Consider the following 18,157-nt stretch of genomic DNA (forward strand, 5'->3'; position numbering starts at 1 on the left):
AACGATACACACCTGTCTCTGATTGAGAATCATACCAGGCCGAACACAAAAACCCAACATAGAAATAGAAAACCTAGACTGCCCACCCAAAACTCACGCCCTGACCAATAAACACATACAAAACAAGAGAAAACAGGTCAGGAACGTGACACTTACAATGTTCATGAAGGCAGAGAGAAAGACCAGGATGATGGTGAAGACTCCCACCAAGGTGCTGTTGAGTCTGGACTGGACGATCCTCTTGGACAAGGTCTGGAGAGGCACCGGGAAAAACTGTCACGAGCACAGGGGACGGATGGAGAGGACATGGTCAGTAGTTCAGTCTATGTCATCCCTGAGTTACTAGAGAACGTTGTGTTTGTATCCTACAGGCCACAATACCAGCTATGACTTTTGGCTGCAATTCAACTCATGTTGGTTGAAGTGCTGCCCTACTCCTCTCCCACAAAATCAGACTCCTTACAATGTGGGGTTCATGCACGCAGCATTTTCTTTGGAATTCTAAAAGCCTCACTTTTCCAGATCTTACAGTGCCACAATGGCAATATTATCAAAGCCGCTTACAATATATCAAAATCCCTCATATCATCTCATCAGTTTACAACTAAATAAGATCATAAGCCTGTTGTTCTTGTTTCCAATTCCCATTTAAGGGCTTATTTCATTTCTCCCAACCCGGCCATCAGCCAATGAGGAGAGAGCAGGAAATGAAATATCCAGATGGCCCTCCAGAAATAACAACAACACAGCTATGACATCATTAGTCCGCTGCCGTCATTCGCAAACATCCTTAACTGACAAAACAGTAATATCCCTATTGTGAGTTTACGTCCACTTCAATCTTTCGCCCAATTACATGCCAGTTCCTTTCTAAAGGCCTCACTAAGCAGTCTGACTCTGACTGTGTCTCTCCAGGGGACTGCTGCTCTCAGGGCAGTTAAAAATCAATACCATCCACCAAGCAGGTTTACCTGCTGTGTGATTGGCCCAGTCATGCTGTGGAAACAGACCTGTTATACTGTGAGATACAACATTCCCAGACAGCCACAGAGAGCTCCCACTGCGCCAGTGCGTCAGGCTAAGGGCTAGAGCTATATGGGTACTGGATAGATGGGCAGTGCTGTGGCCCATTGTCTTGTGGTATAGACATCTGCGTCATAGTATGAGGAAGCTTCCGAACACAAACAAATTCCTGGGAAAACATAAGTACTCACCCCAAAGCAGGAGTAGACTGCTGAGACAAACATGACAGCCACCAGGATGATCAGACAGGTGGTGTAGAACCCAATCATCAAAGTGGAGCTTAGGAATAGAGAGAGAGAGAGAGAGAGAGGATTACAGAAGTGGTAGGAGAAATATGAGTAAATACGTCTGAGACAGAGAGAGGTGAGACAAAAGGATCAAGGAAGAGAGGATAATGAAAAAGGAATGGTGGAGATCAATAGGAGGGAGAGAGAGAAAGATAGAGGGGTACACACTTGAGGGGCATCCTTGAGAATGAACAAACAGCCAGCTGCCGGCAGCCCCAGCGGTACCCCTCAGCCCCTCTGGCAGAGGTGAGGAAAGGTGGTGACAGCAGGTGACGGGACATTCATTAACGTCTGGGCCAAGTCCCTGTACTGGGCCTGTCTGGGACTGCCTTTCCTGGGTCCCCTCAAGTATCAGCTTCATCTAGGTCCTGTCTATCTCAGTCTCCTCCTCTACTCATCCCCAAAGCCCTGCCCTCAGCCCAGGAAGAGCTAGGGCTCCAAGTTATGAATGATATGGGAGATATGCACTGTGGTTCACTAGTAGAGAATTATTCAGCACTTACTGTGGTACTATGCTGTATGAATATCCACTAGGAGAGATTCAGCACTTACTGTGGTACTATACTGTATGAATACCCACTAGGAGAGATTCAGTACTTACTGTGGTACTATAGTGTATGAATATCCACTAGGAGAGATTCAGCACTTACTGTGGTACTATGCTGTATGAATACCCACTAGGAGAGATTCAGTACTTACTGTGGTACTATGCTGTATGAATATCCACTAGGAGAGATTCAGTACTTACTGTGGTACTATGCTGTATGAATACCCACTAGGAGAGATTCAGTACTTACTGTGGTACTATAGTGTATGAATATTCACTAGGAGAGATTCAGTACTTGCTGTGGTACTATAGTGTTTGAATATTCACTAGGAGAGATTCAGTACTTACTGTGGTACTATACTTTATGAGTATTCACTAGGAGAGATTCAGTACTTACTGTGGTACTATACTTTATGGGTATTCACTAGGAGAGATTCAGTACTTACTGTGGTACAATGACAATCTGGATGAAACATATGAAGAGGAAGACAAGAGAGGCGCAGGCCACGTATGCTCCAAATCTGGAGTCCACTTGTTTGGAGTACTGAAGGAGAAACGGAAATGGAAAAATATAAGAGCAGAAAGGTAAACAGAGGCTGGATGTGCGCTTCACATCTCACTTCAAACCCTTTTGTACAGTATACTGACACAACAGCATCACACTGTGTGAACAGCATGGTAAGGGTTACACAGCTGAACTGCAATCCATAGCCTAATGTATGGTACTTAGGAGGTCAATTATGAGATCTGTAGGTGGACAGGTAATGGAGGAGAACAAAGGCAGTGATTATCTCTCCCACAAAAGACTGGGCTAGCGGCTGGGGGCAGACACACTGAGAGAGGGATTTTGATCCTCTCTATGTAGCCACTATACAGCCCACCATACCCCACCCTCAGTGGTGTTGTCTGAAACCGGGAAAAGCAGAGAAGAGGGAAAGCCTGAAAACCGGATGCTTCCATTTTTTTCCAACCCCGCTCAAGCGTTTATTTTACGTCTGCTACGTTAGGTTAACCAGACCCTGGCGAGAGAGACTGACAGAGGGATGAGAGAGAGTAAGAGGTGAAAGACAGCAGGTTGAAAATGGGGCCTCTTCTCTTTCGGTCGGCTCTCACCCTCCCTCTCTCTCCTTCCCGCTCACCTTTTATGTATCTTCTCTTTAAACCCAAAAATGTTTACCACTCTCTCTCTCCCACTCTCCCTTCATTTAAGCTTTACTTGACATGCCCTGGATATGTCAAACCAGTGAGTGGTGTAGCAATTTCTAGCAGAATTGCTTGTCTTGACAAGGGCCCTGCATTTTTCAATTTTTACTGAACATGATACCTGACAAGGAAAAATCCCTTAGTTATAGACTCACACTAAACCTTTTTCCTAGTCGGGCCATGTAGTCAGGAAAAACCCAAGGCCCTGAGTTTGACAATCAATTCTGACACAAATGAATATACTGCTCACTCGTTTGACATATCTACTGCTAAAGATCTATCCAGAAAATTCACTCAAGGCCCTAGTCCGAATATTTCGAGTCACTTCCCTGGAGGAGGACGTCAGTACCTTCTTCTCCAGGTCTGGTTCTCTGAAGGTCAGCAGGAACTTCTTGACGTGTTCGGAGCGTAGCCGGTCGATACTCCTGGCGTCGATGGCTCTCCCTAGAAACTCGTCCACCTCGTCCTCTGGGTTCAGGTTTTCCTGCGTGTTTCTGAAAATGAAATGTCTAGATAACACAAGACGAGGAGACACTTTTTTGTTTTCTGTTTCAGGCCATCACAAGAGGTCCTATGTCTCTATGGGCCAGCCCGCCCCCAGTCCTGCAACCACAAGCTACAACCACAACTTAACTCCACACTTCACCATAGAACTGCATCACCACAATTAAGTGTGGCCATAATAAGCAAAGTGATTGAGATCATTAGACCACTCTCATCATGTTAGTTTGATGGGAATAATCGGTCATTGAATCAGCAGTGTATTGTTTGATTGCATTAATTACAGAGGCAATCAGGCCTATTGTCAGTGGATCTGTGGACAAAATAAAACCAGGTGATTAGAATGTTTTTGAAATCACTGTCCACTCATGGGTACGAATGTCATGGCCATGTCGTACAAGAAACCTGGCAAGTTGGCGAGTTGGATGTTCTGTTCGTGTTTTCGCTTGCTATGCTGTGTATTATAGATACAATAGTTTATTTCTGTGACTGCCACACACCTACAGTTGAAGTCGGAAGTTTACATACACCTTAGCCAAATACATTTAAACTCAGTTTTTCACAATTCCTGACATTTAATCCTAGTAAAAAGTCCCTGTCTTATGTCAGTTAGGATCACCACTTTATTTTAAGAATGTGAAATGTTAGAATAATAGTAGAGAGAATTATTTATTTCAGCTTTTGTTTCTTTCATCACATTCCCAGTGGGTCAGAAGTTTACATACACTCAATTAGTATTTGGTAGCATTGCCTTTAAATTGTTTAACTTGGGTCAAACATTTCGGGTAGCCTTCCACAAGCTTCCCACAATAAGTTGGGTGAATTTTGGCCCATTCCTCCTGACAGAGCTGGTGTAACTGAGTCAGGTTTGTAGGCCTCCTTGCTCGCAAACACTTTTTCAGTTCTGCACACAACATTTCTATAGGTTTGAGGCCAGGGCTTTGTGGTGGCCACTCCGATACGTTGACTTTGTTGTCCTTAAGCCATTTTGCCACAACTTTGGAAGTATGCTTGGGGTCATTGTCCATTTGGAAGACCCATTTGCGACCAAGCTTTAACTTCCTGACTGATGTCTTGAGATGTTGCTTCAATATATCCACATAATTTTCCCCCCTCATGATGCCATCTATTTTGTGAAGAGCACCAGTCCCTCCTGCAGCAAAGCACCCCCACAACATGATGCTGCCACCCCCGTGCTTCACGGTTGGGAAGGTGTTCTACGGCTTGCAGGCCTCCCCCTTTTTCTTCCAAACATAACGATGGTCATTATGGCCAAACAGTTCTATTTTTGTTTCATCAGACCAGAGGACTTTTCTAAAACAAATATGATCTTTGTCCCCATGTGCAGTTGCAAACCGTAGTCTGGCTTTTTTATGGCGGTTTTGGAGCAGTGGCTTCTTCCTTGCTGAGCGATCTTTCGGGTTATGTCAATATAGGATTCGTTTTACTGTGGATATAGATACTTTTGTACCTGTTTCCTCCAGCACCTTCACAAGGTCCTTTGCTGTTGTTCTGGGATTGATTTGCACTTTTCGCACTTGTTGGGCTTTACAATTTTTTTCTGAAGTCTTGGCTGATATCTTTTGATTGTCCCATCATGTCAAGCAAAGGGGCACTGGGTTTGAAGGTAGGCCTTGAAATACATCCACAGTTACACCTCCAATTGACTCAAATGATGTCAATTAGCCTATCAGAAGCTTCTAAAGCCATGACATAATTTTCTGGAATTTTCCAAGCTGTTTAAAGGCACAGGCAACTTAGTGTATGTAAACTTCTGACTCACTGGAATTGTGATACAGTGAATTATAAGTGAAATAATCTGTCTGTAAACAATTGTTGGAAAAATGACTTGCACACTTATCATGCACAAAGTAGATGTCCTAACTGACTTGCCAAAACTATAGTTTGTTAACAAGAAATTTGTGGAGTGGTTGAAAAACAAGTTTTAATGACTGTAAACTTCCGACTTCAACTGTATCTAGATCATTTAAAGATCTATGGCTTTGATACTGCCATTTGTCTTTAGAAACCCTGAAACCATGACCTGCAGCAGAAGGCAGCCCACCACTTTAACTCACAGGAGGCAAGATGGGGATAGGGGGTCTCTACTCACTTGTCCTTGGGGTCTTCAAATCCCTAGAAGAAAGAAGAAAAGAGCAGAGCAGTGTGTTAGCTGACAGAAAAACATCTGCAAACAGAGAACCTTAAGTGGTGCTAGAGTTTTTTTTAGAAGAGAAAGAGGTAGAATCCATCCACACAGTCAGGTGTTGACAAAAAAATTGAGTGTCAACCACCAAGATAAGAGACTGACACCTCTGCCAGCTTTATCTCTGCCCAACCTCTTCGCTCAAGAGGCTAAAAACAACAACAAAAGCTCAGTCGCAAATGGCACCCTATTCCATACCAACATAGTGTACTGCTTTGACAAGGTCCCATAGAACTCTGGTCAAAAGTAGTGCACTATATAGGGAATAGGGTGCTATATCAGACACATTCAAAGTTGAGAACAATAGCTATCCAGGCATCTTCCTGGGGAGATGAGTCAATAGTGCTTCTGTAGAAGACTGTCTGCCTGTCATAAGACCATCGAGGGGGTCTCTCTGAGCCTTCATTAAAGCTTGACACGGATTATTATACCAGCAGGGTGGTTTGTGTTGTTTACCACACACCCAATTCATAATAATGATCGTTTATTTATTTACATCACATGGGGCTCTATTTTAACAAACCTAACGAAATGGTCAATCAAAGCGCTGGCAGTAGAGCTATAGGTCCTGGGGTGCGTCCAAAATATTTTTGCTATTTTCACAGCCGGAATTATGAGCACAATAGCTGGCAGTGGCGCAAAAGGGCTAGGTTTTGATGAACAAACAAGTTGTAGGTGTGACGAGGGCTTGGCCACTCACTGGCCAATCACGCGTTCCGTGGCTTAATACTGCATGCGCTTGTCTCAAGTTCTGTAGGTTATTGGCTGTCTTTGCGTTGTCAACAACTTCAATTCGGCTGGGGGCACAGAATATTCTCTTCTTGGTCCATTGTGTATTGATATTACTGTTTTTTGAAAAGCATAGGCTACAGTAACGAGTGATGTCAACAACAAACAAAAAAACATCCAGTGTTAGTTCAATAGCCTATGTTTGGGGTGTTGGCAGTAAACATTGTTGTAATTGGCTTCAATGAGCTATACACATCACACTTAAAATAGAACATACTAGGCTCACGGAAATTGTATTGTATGTGTGAGGCACATTCTCAATAAGCAAAATATAGAATTATATAGGACTGAATAATTGAAATACATTTGGAGGAGAGCGTCTTTGACCACCGGATGAGAGATGGGGATGGACACTTGAACAAGCTAAACGAAGTATGCAGGTAGGCATATGTGTGTATATTTCAGGATGTGCATTATATTATAAATTCAAGGCACTCTGACAAATAGACCATTTAAACACCTTTTATGGGCTACTTTGCAAGCCAGGATAAATAAGACAAGACGCATTGCTGTTGAACAAGCCTTAGTAGCCTAGACTTAGGGTAAAGGTAACCTTGATATAAAACGCAAAACAAGCAATCTGTTTTTTAAAACAACAATATTTCTAAATAGGATGGGGTCAGAAGCATGATAGCATAAATCGATTCTCTCGTTCCATGGCATAGTGTGCACACGTTGGCCTAAATGTGTGTACGCATAACTATCACACGTCTATACAAAATCCTATGCTCATGTCAATTGTATCGTTGCCTATGTGCAAGGCAGATAAAAAAAATAATCTGCCGCTGATATGGCATTATAGGAGGACTGAATAGTTTGGAGGGGCGCTTCTTTGGTAATCGGATAGGGGCACTCTTCGAAAATTAGGATGGATAGCCTACTTGAACAAGTGAAATGAAGTATGCAGGTATGTGAATTGTGAATTGTGAATAATTAAAAAGCATGAAGGCAAAAAACTATATTTCAAAGCACTCTTAGTAGACCATTTAAAACCCCTTTATCTGTAGGCTACTTAGCTAATGGCCAGGATAAAAATACACACCTATGCGATACTGCTAAACCAGCCTTGATTAAAGGGAGGGTAGGCTATGCTTGGTTTTTAATCATCAAATTAAACGAGCTGGGGGGAAACTTAAAGTGTTTTATGTTTCTAAATATGAGATTCGCCAGCACAAAAGGCACATCTCTCTTCCATGGGCACTGTGTGTCATGGCTGGATAGGCTGAGCTTCCGCTCTCAAAATCCATTCCATTATCAACTGCATTACCGTTAAGACCTGCTTTTTAGCGCTGTATGAAATTGTCACTTTGCACTTGTTTTTAAGGACACACCTCAGATATTGCGCAAGCGAGCTGATGTTAGACAGGCTTTAGGGCTGGAAAATGTCAGTGCGGCAGTTTTTACATAACAAAATTGGAAACTAACTTGAGTTTGACACAAAATAGGAGCCCATTAGGTGAAATGAAGAGTTTCTCCATCAATCACGGAACTGCATTGCCCTCTATTGGATGAAGACAGCAACAACAACAGGATAAAATGTGCTGTGCTGTTCCAAGAAACATCAACACATCTCCAGGAGATAGTCATCTAAACTTAGAGCTACTTCCATATCAACAAATACACTCCCATATGTACATACATTACGATTCACTCTTCTGTCTGACCAGTAAACCTATTACTTTGTGCCTTTGTCACATCTTGGTAAAATCTATACTCCTCAATTGTCCCAATTGTGGACTAAGCTGAAAATACCCTGAAACCCTTCCTTTTTGGATGTGACTTTCCAGCAGAATGTCTAGGATGTCTTTTATAACATAAGCAATTCCACTGATAAAACTACACTCTACAAACAGAGAGGGGGAACATCCCCAAATACCAGCATTCTCTATATTTTATATGGAATAGGAGAACAGTGATTAATAACAGTAGGAATGTACGCAAGAAACACAGTTGACAGCAGGTCATTATAAGTCATCTCTACTCCGCTGCCTGCCCTGCACTGCCAGGAAGTTGGAAGACAGGGGCTACTGGGAATTACTACGTGACTCCCTTTCCTTTCGCCTCACACACATTCTCTCCCCCTCTTTCATGCAATCTGTCTTGCTCCCTTTCTCCTTGCTCCCTCTATCTCTGCTCTTTCTTTATATCTGCTGCTGGGATTCACAAGCGGTGCAAGGGGATGAGGAGAGAGAGACAGAGGGACAGAGACAGAGATATAGATAGAGAGAGAGAGATATAGGGAGAGAGACAGATACAGAGACAGAGCTAAGACAGCCAGCCAGCCAGCCAGCCAGCCAGCCAGCCAGCCAGACAGCCAGCCAGCCAGACAGACAGACAGACAGACAGACAGACAGACAGACAGACAGACAGACAGACAGACAGACAGACAGACAGACAGACAGACAGACAGACAGACAGACAGACAGACAGACAGACAGACAGACAGACAGACAGACAGACAGACAGACAGACAGAGATAGAGGCAGACATCCAACTGCGTAGTATGTATTAATCTGCCAAAGAGAGACTGTCTCTCACAATACAGCTGTCCTGTCGCAGCTAGCCAATAATTAAATCAGACAGAACTTACTTACGCCCACACGCACTGAGCTCATTCATTGATTTCAAACACTGATTTCAGATCCAGCAGGGAAGAGATAATAAGATAAAGAGATAACCAGAAATAATTATCTGACTGTAATCTGCACACCAAAAACTCTGGGGTGAAGACAATAGTAGGCAGGTGCGCTACGACTGGAACCAGACTCAGACCATTATTGTGTTGACATAGTGCCCTTGAGTTAATGTTAGGAGAGGAGAGAAAAGAAGACGAGGTGAGAGGGGAAGGGATGGAATGAGAGAGGAGGAGAGGTAAACAACAGACAGTGAGTCACCATAGCAGCATTGTTTTAGCACAGTGGGAGGCCTTGGGGAACAGAAAGAGGACTCAATGGTCACACACTATAGCTTTTTTCTGTGTGTGTGTGTTTGTGCTTCTGTGCATGCGTTTGTGTACGTGTGTGTATGTGTGTGTGTTTTGATGTATGTCTTTGTTGTGTAAGAGAGATGATTCCCCCTGGGATTCTGGGTAATGTTATTCTGCTGCAGATGGGATCTCACTGACTAAATGTTATGGTATTTGTTCATCCTTGTTGCCCACGTATTGTATTGTGACAGAGTGAGTAGTCCTCGAGAGACACTTGCTGGAGAGGTGAACCGTAGTGTGAAGGGCCACTGCTTGCTGCCAGCATGCCAGCCTGCCTCCCCCTCTACCCTTGAGACTATACAGAAGCTTTCTGGGAATTCATTACTGAATGCAAATGATTTCCATCGTCGTCTCAGAAGAGAGGAGAGACATGGATATATTGAATAGATGTGTAACTGTCAATACTGACAGTTTTGGAAAAAAGTGTATTGGGATAAAAGCATCTGTTAAATGACTATTATAATATTATTATATGTACCTGTGGTAGTTGTGCTCTGAGGTCTGACGGTACGTTCACCATTCTGTTCAATGTCAGACCTTAGCTCACTGACGTCTACACAGACAGGAAACACACAGATAAAAGGTGTATCCGCCTCAGGTGAGTTTCCCTTATTGGTGACTGATTAAATCATTAAGGCCCTGACTGACTGTGGCCATCCTGCTTCCGCTTCACTGACTCTGCTCCTCTCTCTCTCTCTCTCTCTCTCTCTCTCTCTCTCTGTGGGGTTTCACCGGGTCAGGGGCAGTGAAACAGGGGTGGGGGCATTGTGACCCTGGAGCTAAATGCTAGACTAAAGACAGAGAGAGCCTAGGGAGACAATGAAAGATATACCGTATGCAATGACATAAACGCCTCACGTCCTTGGCTTTCTATAGTCCCTGGTTAATACACAAACACACAACAACCACAACCTGGCCTTGCTGTGAAGGCCAGATCAGAGAAGAGTAAAGATAAAGTCTGAATGGCGGTGAGGACAGAATGGTATCTCACCATCCTCTTCATCTCCTTGGAGATCTGGTTTCCTCCGTGGTTGTAGAAAGGCCGGTCGGTCCAGTGGCCCGTGTTGTGGGAGACAGAGTTGGCGCGCTGACGGTTCATTTTCGCTATCATCGCCTTCTCTTCTTTCTGCAAGGTAAGGGAGACAGATATACAAGGGATGGTAATGGAAAAAGTCCCTCTGGGAACCAGGAAACCACCAATGTAAAATCCTTGAATTAAAGATCATGCTAAAATTATTTCACTCCCGGGTTACCCCCCATTTCCACCCCTGGCAGCTATACTTCTAGGGGAATACTGGGGGAATTCCATGCAACAATCACTTACTCTACTGTAGATCAGTTACATGTTTTCAACGGTTCCTACTACAATTAAATATGCTTATAGGTAGTGATAGCTGACCTGGGATGAGTGTAGTGGTTCAAACTGAACGGAAAAGGTAGCGAACTCTAAGGCTGTGCCTCAAATGGCACTGTAGTGCACTCTATAGGGAATAGGGTGTCATTTGGGACTTGGGATGCACACTAAAATGTATCACTTCTTGTAAACAGTTTATTAGGGCAGGTCTGTAATGTAACTATTGTAACAGGGATCGTGAGAACCAACCCATTCCCAATCAACCCATAAGTTAGAATGTAGTATATAGTAATATGATACATTATGTGAAAGTACACATGATATGATATGTTAGCTGGATTAGAGTCAAGGCTTCTGATATCGCCACAGGACTGATATGATATGATATGACACACACACACTACTGATATAATATATCCTCAGCTGATTAAAAGGACATCGTACTGTACGTAAACAAACATTATCTCATGGTGAGAGAACGGGTGACATCACTCTTTAGAGACGCATGATTTCCAAAAGTAAGCCGACCAGCTGCTTATAAAAAATAAGACAGCCTGAAAGCATGATAATCAGCCAGTAAATCAAAAAGTGTTTATGAAAATGTATCAGAATTTTGACTGAGCAGGGCTGAGTTTGTTTTCCTATTACAGTCAACTGGGTGCCCAGAGTCAAGTATCTACATTGGAAATCTTACTCATGTCTGTGTAAAGCCGTATTTGCACGGGACTAATATTACTAGTATTATTTTATTCATTATCTCCAGCACCATACCAGTGTCTACATGGGAAAATAGCGATGAAAGATGTGGTTAAAAACTGTGAGGTGTCCCTTTAAAGGGTCAGATCACGTGATCAGGTAAAACTCTGGGCCATAGTCATAATAACCTAATCTAACAGTAAAGGGATGACAAGGCTGTACTGTACCCTTTTCTGGCTGCAGCCCACGATGAGGTAGGTTTCAATGTTGTGACTCTTCAGATAGACGTTCCTCTCTCCTCCTGATCCTGGCTCCACGTCATAGTCTCCATTCAGGTAGTTCAGAGTGGCCTTGGTGATGTGGATCCGCCTGGCACAAAAACACAACCATGACTTACTGGACACAATGGTCATTATTATTAATTCATTCATTTCAGGATTGTACAGTTGAAGTCGGAAGTTTACATACACTTAGGTTGGAGTCATTAAAACTCGTTTTTCAACCACTCCAAAAATGTCTTGTTAACAAACTATAGTTTTGGCAAGTCGGTGAGGACTACTTTGTGCATGACACAAGTAATTTTTCCAACAATTGTTTACAGACAGATTATTTCACTTATAATTCACTGTATCACAATTCCGGTGGGTCAGAAGTTTACATACACTAAGTTGACTGTGCCTTTAAACAGCTTGGAAAATTCCAGAAAATTATGTCATGGCTTTAGAAGCTTCTGATAGGCTAATTCACATAATTTGAGTCAATTGGAGGTGTCCCTGTGGATGTATTTCAAGGCCTACCTTCAAACTCAGTGCCTCTTTTGCTTGACATAATGGGAAAATCAAAAACAATCAGCCAAGATCTCAGAAAAACATTTGTAGGCCTCCATAAGTCTGGTTCATCCTTGGGAGCAATTTCCAAACACCTGAAGGTACCATGTTCATCTAAACAAACAATAGTGCACAAGTATAAACACCATGGGACCATGCAGCCGTCATACCACTCAGGAAGGAGACAAGTTCTGTCTTCTACAGATGAACGTACTTTGGTGCGAAAAGTGCAAATCAATCCCAGAACATCAGCAAAGGACCTTGTGAAGATGCTGGAGGAAACAGGTACAAAAGTATCTCTATCCACAGTAAAACGAGTCCTATATCGATGTAACCTAAAAGGCCGCTCAGCAAGGAAGAAGCCACTGCTCCAAAACCGCCATAAAAAAGCCAGACTACGGTTTGCAACTGCACATGGGGACAAAGATCATACTTTTTGGAGAAATGTCCTCTGGTCTGATGAAACAAAAATAGAACTGTTTGGCCATAATGACCATCGTTATGTTTGGAAGAAAAAGGGGGAGGCTTACAAGCCGAAGAAGACCATCCCAACCATGAAGCACGGGGGTGGCAGCATCATGTTGTGGGCGTGCTTTGCTGCAGGAGGGACTGATGAACATCACAAAATTGATGGCATCATGAGGAGGGAAAATTATGTGGATATATTGAAGCAACATCTCAAGACATCAGTCAGGAAGTTAAAGCTTGGTCGCAAATGGGTTTTCCAAATGGACAATGACCCCAAGCATACTTCCAAATTTGTAACAAAATGGCTTAAGGACAACAAAGTCCAGGTATTGGAGTGGTCATCACAAAGCACTGACCTCATTCCTATAGAAAATGTGTGGGCAGAACTGAAAAAGCGTGGGTGAGGATGGAGGCCAACAAACCTGACTCAGTTACACCAACTCTGTCAGGAGGAATGGGCCAAAATTCACCCAACTTATTGTGGGAAGCTTGTGGAAGGCTAACCGAAATGTTTAACCCAAGTTAAACAATTTAAAGGCAATGCTACCAAATACTAATTGAGTGTATGTAAACTTCTGACCCACTGGGAATGTGATGAAAGAAATGAAAGCTTAAATAAATCATTCTCTCTACTATTGTTCTGACATTTCACATTCTTAAAATAAAGTGGTTATCCTAACTGACCTAAGACAGGGAATTTTTACTAGGATTAAATGTCAGGAATTGTGAAAAACTGAGTTTAAATGTATTTGGCTAAGGTGTATGTAAACTTCCGACTTCAACTGTACCATAGAAAAGGATTGTGCAAAATTGACATAATAATGTAGGCAAATATTTGTTTGCCAGTGATATAGTGATTTTATACCATGGCGTTGAATACTCCTTTCTAATTGTATTGATGGGCATTCTAGAGCATGCATTATTTCCCTATAAGGCACAGTATATTTGCACGGTAGAATTCAATGGCTACAGTTAATTTTTACATGTTTTGTTTGAGCTGCTTTTGTAAGCAAAAGCTGAATTGAAAACAGTATCGGTATTGTTGAATTAGATTTTCAGAATTTGGTTAGCTAAACTAGCAAGTCTGTTTGTTTGGTTACCATGGCAACTACTGTAGCTATCTAGTAAACTTGCTAGCTACTTCAGTGAATGTTGAACACATTTCTATCGGCAAATGAACACATTTCTAGTGTCAAATGTGTTAAATTATAGCCATGGTAAAAAAGGGATAATCAACTCGTGGCTCTACGCATTCTCTGGGACTGCTAGCATGTCATGGAACACACCTTCCACGCCGTTCATTATTTTCCATAGAACGCATAGCCCCTCGTTGATTATCCCTTACATATCCCATATGCATAGTAGCATACCACTTAGAATGTATGCCCAATACAAAAGTTAATTCTAAGTGTTATTCTATGTAGTATTATAGTGTATTTTGATACAGAGCATAGGAGAATAGATGTAGTGTCATTGGGTGAGTGACTCTGTACTGGTTTGTCATGATTGGCCAAACGTACCCTGCCGCGCCCCCAGCCTCCATGTGATTAGCTAACGTGACATCGTTGGACCACACGTCAAACTGCCACTTCCTGAGTCCCAGTACCCCACAGTGGACCCTGCCGCTATGGATGCCCACACGCATGTTCACATTGACCCCTGTGACCTCTCTCACGAGCCTAGAACACACACACACAGATAGAAACAGTTAGAGACCACTGAGCACTGATTTTGGAGGGAAAAAAGAGGAAATCTGTTCCCAAGTATTCTATCCAGATGGAGCGGTCGGCGGTACTCGTGCATGTGAAAGCAGCTCAACCAGAGGCTGAGAAAATAGGATTCTGTGCTGTTGTTGTTCACCAATCACACGAGAAAACATAGCCTGTGTTGTAATACATCAGCACGTATGTCCAGCTAACTTTCCCACTTTAGCTAGCTAGCTGGCTAACACTATCAGTTTACAGAGTCACTTTTAACAATAAAAGTAACTGCTTTCGAATCGATTTTTGAAATAATAATTTCTGTTGCATGTGAATACATTTTTATGTCGATAATGTTTGTTTATTTTGTTGCTATGGTCACCAGCGGCTGTCGCCTTCCTAGGCACTAGCCGCTTTAACTAGAGGGACAAGATGTGTACTCGACGGTGAAATCGGCGATATTTCCGTATGTGAATCGCTTTAGGGCAACAAACACTACAGGTCAAAAGTTTTAGAACACCTACTCATTCAAGGGTTTTTCTTTATTTTTACTATTTTCAAAATTGTAGAATAATAGTGAAGACATTGAAACTATGAAATAACACATATGGAATCATGTAGTTAACAAAAAAGTGTTAAACAAATCAAAATATATTTTATATTTGTCACGACTTCCACCGAAGTCGGCTCCTCTCCTTGTTCGGCCGGCATTCGGTGATCGACATCACCGGCTTTCTAGCCATCGCAGCTCCATTTTTCATATGTCCATTTGTTTTGTCTTGTCCCATACACACCTGGTTTTCATTCCCTAATCAATCTACATGTATTTAGCCCTCTGTTTCCCATCATGTCTTTTGCCAAGGTGGGCCACCAGTGCTTCCCAGTCAGACAGCGCACCGTCCAACCGATCCCCGGATGACCAGAGGAGGGAGACGTGTGGGCCCAATAGATCAACTGGTCACGGACAGCAGACGGAACGTACATACGCCCAACGGGACACTGGAGGGGAGCGGGCTCTGTACGCAACGCCTGCTCAATGTCCGCATCCAGCTCCCACACAACCGACGCTACCAGGCAGGAGGCCGGGAGTATGGGAGTCTGATCCATTCAAGGGGGGGTACTGTCACGACTTCCGCCGAAGTCGGCTCCTCTCCTTGTTCGGCCGGCGTTCGGCGATCGACATCACCGGCTTTCTAGCCATCGCAGCACCATTTTTTATATGTCCATTTGTTTTGTCTTGTCGCATACACACCTGGTTTTCATTCCCTAATCAATCTACATGTATTTAGCCCTCTGTTTCCCATCATGTCTTGGTGTGTAATTCTGTTAAGCGTGTGTAGCGGAGGCAAAGTCAGGTGCAGAAGAGCAGAGTGTAGCAAGCAGGCGCACTTTAATTCCGTTCCAAATAGACAGCACAATAAAAACATACAAGTGCCAAAACCACGTAAATAACAAAAGTAATGCGCCTGACAAACCACATAACATTAAACAATTACACACAAAGACATGATGGGAAACAGAGGGCTAAATACATGTAGATTGATTAGGGAATGAAAACCAGGTGTGTATGGGACAAGACAAAACAAATGGACATTTGAAAAATGGAGCGGCGATGGCCAGAAAGCCGGTGACGTCGATCGCCGAACGCCGCCCGAACAAAGAGAGGACCCAACTTCGGCGGAAGTCGTGACAATATTTGAGATTCTTCAAATAACCACCCTTTGCCTTGACGACAGCTTTGCACACTCTTGGCATTCTCTCAACCAGCTTCACCTGGAATGCTTTTCCAACAGTCTTGAAGGAGTTCCCACATATGCTGAGCACTTGTTGGCTGCTTTTCCTTCACTCTGCGGTCCGACTCATCCCAAACCATCTCAATTTGGTTGTGTTTGGGGGATTGTGGAGGCCAGGTCATCTGATGCAGCACTCCATCACTCTCCTTCTTGGTAAAATAGCCCCTACACAGCCTGGAGGGTCATTGTCCTGTTGAAAAACAAATGATAGGCCCACTAAGCCCAAACCAGATGGGATGGCGCATCGGTGCAGAAACCTGTGGTAGCCATGCTGGTTAAGTGTGCATTGAATTCTAAAAAAATCACAGCCAGTGTCACAAGCAAAGCATCCCACATCATAACACCTCCTCCTCCATGGTTTATGGTGGGAAATACACATGCGGAGATCATCCGTTAACCCACATCACGTCTCACAAAGACAGCGCAGTTGGAACCAAAAATCCCCAATTTGGACTCCAGAGCAAAGGACAGATTTCCACCGGTCTAATGTCCATTGTTCGTGTTTCTTGGCCCAAGCAAGTATCTTCTTCTTATTGGTGTCCTTTAGTAGTGGTTTCTTTGCAGCAATTCGACCATGAAGACCTGATTCACACAGTCTCCTCTGTACAGTTGATGTTGAGATGTGTCTGTTACTTGAACTCTGTGAAGCATTTATTTAGGCTGCAATTTCTGAGATTGGTAACTCTAATGAACTTATCCTCTGCAGCAGAGGTAACACTGGGTCTTCCATTCCTGTGGCGGTCCTCATGAGAGCCAGTTTCATCGTAGCGCTTGATGGTTTTTGTGATTGCACTTGAAGAAACTTTCAAAGTTCTTGAAATGTTCCGTATTGACTGAAAGTAATGATGGAGTGCCGTTTCTCTTATTTGAGCTATTCTTGCCATAATATGGACTTGGTCTTTTACCAAATAGGGCTGTCTTCTGTATACCCCACTACATTGTCACAACACAACTGATTGGCTCAAATGCATTAAGGAAAGAAATTACACCAATTAACTTTTAAGAAGGCACGCCTGTTAATTGAAATGCATTCAAGGTGGCTATGTCATGAAGCTGCTTTAGAAAATGCCAAGAGTGTGCAAAGCTGTCATCAAGGCAAAGGGTGGCTATTTGAAGAATCTCAAATATAAAATATATTTTGATTTGTTCAACACTTTTTTGGTTACTGCATGATTCCATATGTGTTATTTCATAGTTTTGATGTCTTCACTATTATTCTACAATGTAGAAAATAGTACAAAATAAAGAAAAACCCTTGAATGAGTAGGTGTTCTCCTGCACTGTATATCCATTGTTTTTGTCAAAATTGCTTAAGCTCAGTATATTTGGTTACAATGCAGTAATCACCTCGTTATAATGTCACAGCAGTCTCCTAATACGGTGCCTCGCTGACTCCGTGTGAATGTAGAGGGCAGGGACACTGAACCAGAACATTTTCTCACCTTCGCCTTTTAAACACTTAATCAGTGGCAATATTCTAGATGTTATAACATTGTTACATGTTATTGCGTCATGGAAGTTGGGGGACTGCTTCGAAAAAGGAGAAAGCTAAGTGAAGCAAAAATGCAATAACCACAGCCGCTCTGGTCGAAGGGACGAAAACACAGTCAATTGCACGCATGTGCGTACATACACACACACACACACAGACACACACACGCACACACATACAAACACACTACTGCTGACAGGAGTGCTGAGGGGCAGACAGTCAGGTCTGTGAGCGGAGACAGACATCTGTCTCGTCATTCAGAAACAGCCAATCAATAAATCAGCC

At 43.0% G+C, this 18,157-nt stretch overlaps 1 protein-coding gene across 1 annotated transcript in view; it reads right to left on the minus strand.

The window, feature by feature from the left end:
- Positions 1-18,157, minus strand: part of LOC120057913 (adenylate cyclase type 5-like) — a 142,763-nt gene that overhangs the window by 9,964 nt on the left and 114,642 nt on the right. The window contains 8 exon segments of the mRNA XM_039006386.1: positions 157-273; positions 1,215-1,302; positions 2,304-2,401; positions 3,410-3,554; positions 5,675-5,697; positions 10,534-10,668; positions 11,820-11,961; positions 14,408-14,566. Of these exon segments, the coding sequence (XP_038862314.1) occupies positions 157-273; positions 1,215-1,302; positions 2,304-2,401; positions 3,410-3,554; positions 5,675-5,697; positions 10,534-10,668; positions 11,820-11,961; positions 14,408-14,566 (907 nt within the window).

This window comes from Salvelinus namaycush, chromosome 13 (genome assembly GCF_016432855.1).
Source record: "Salvelinus namaycush isolate Seneca chromosome 13, SaNama_1.0, whole genome shotgun sequence".
Classification (NCBI taxonomy): domain Eukaryota; kingdom Metazoa; phylum Chordata; class Actinopteri; order Salmoniformes; family Salmonidae; genus Salvelinus; species Salvelinus namaycush.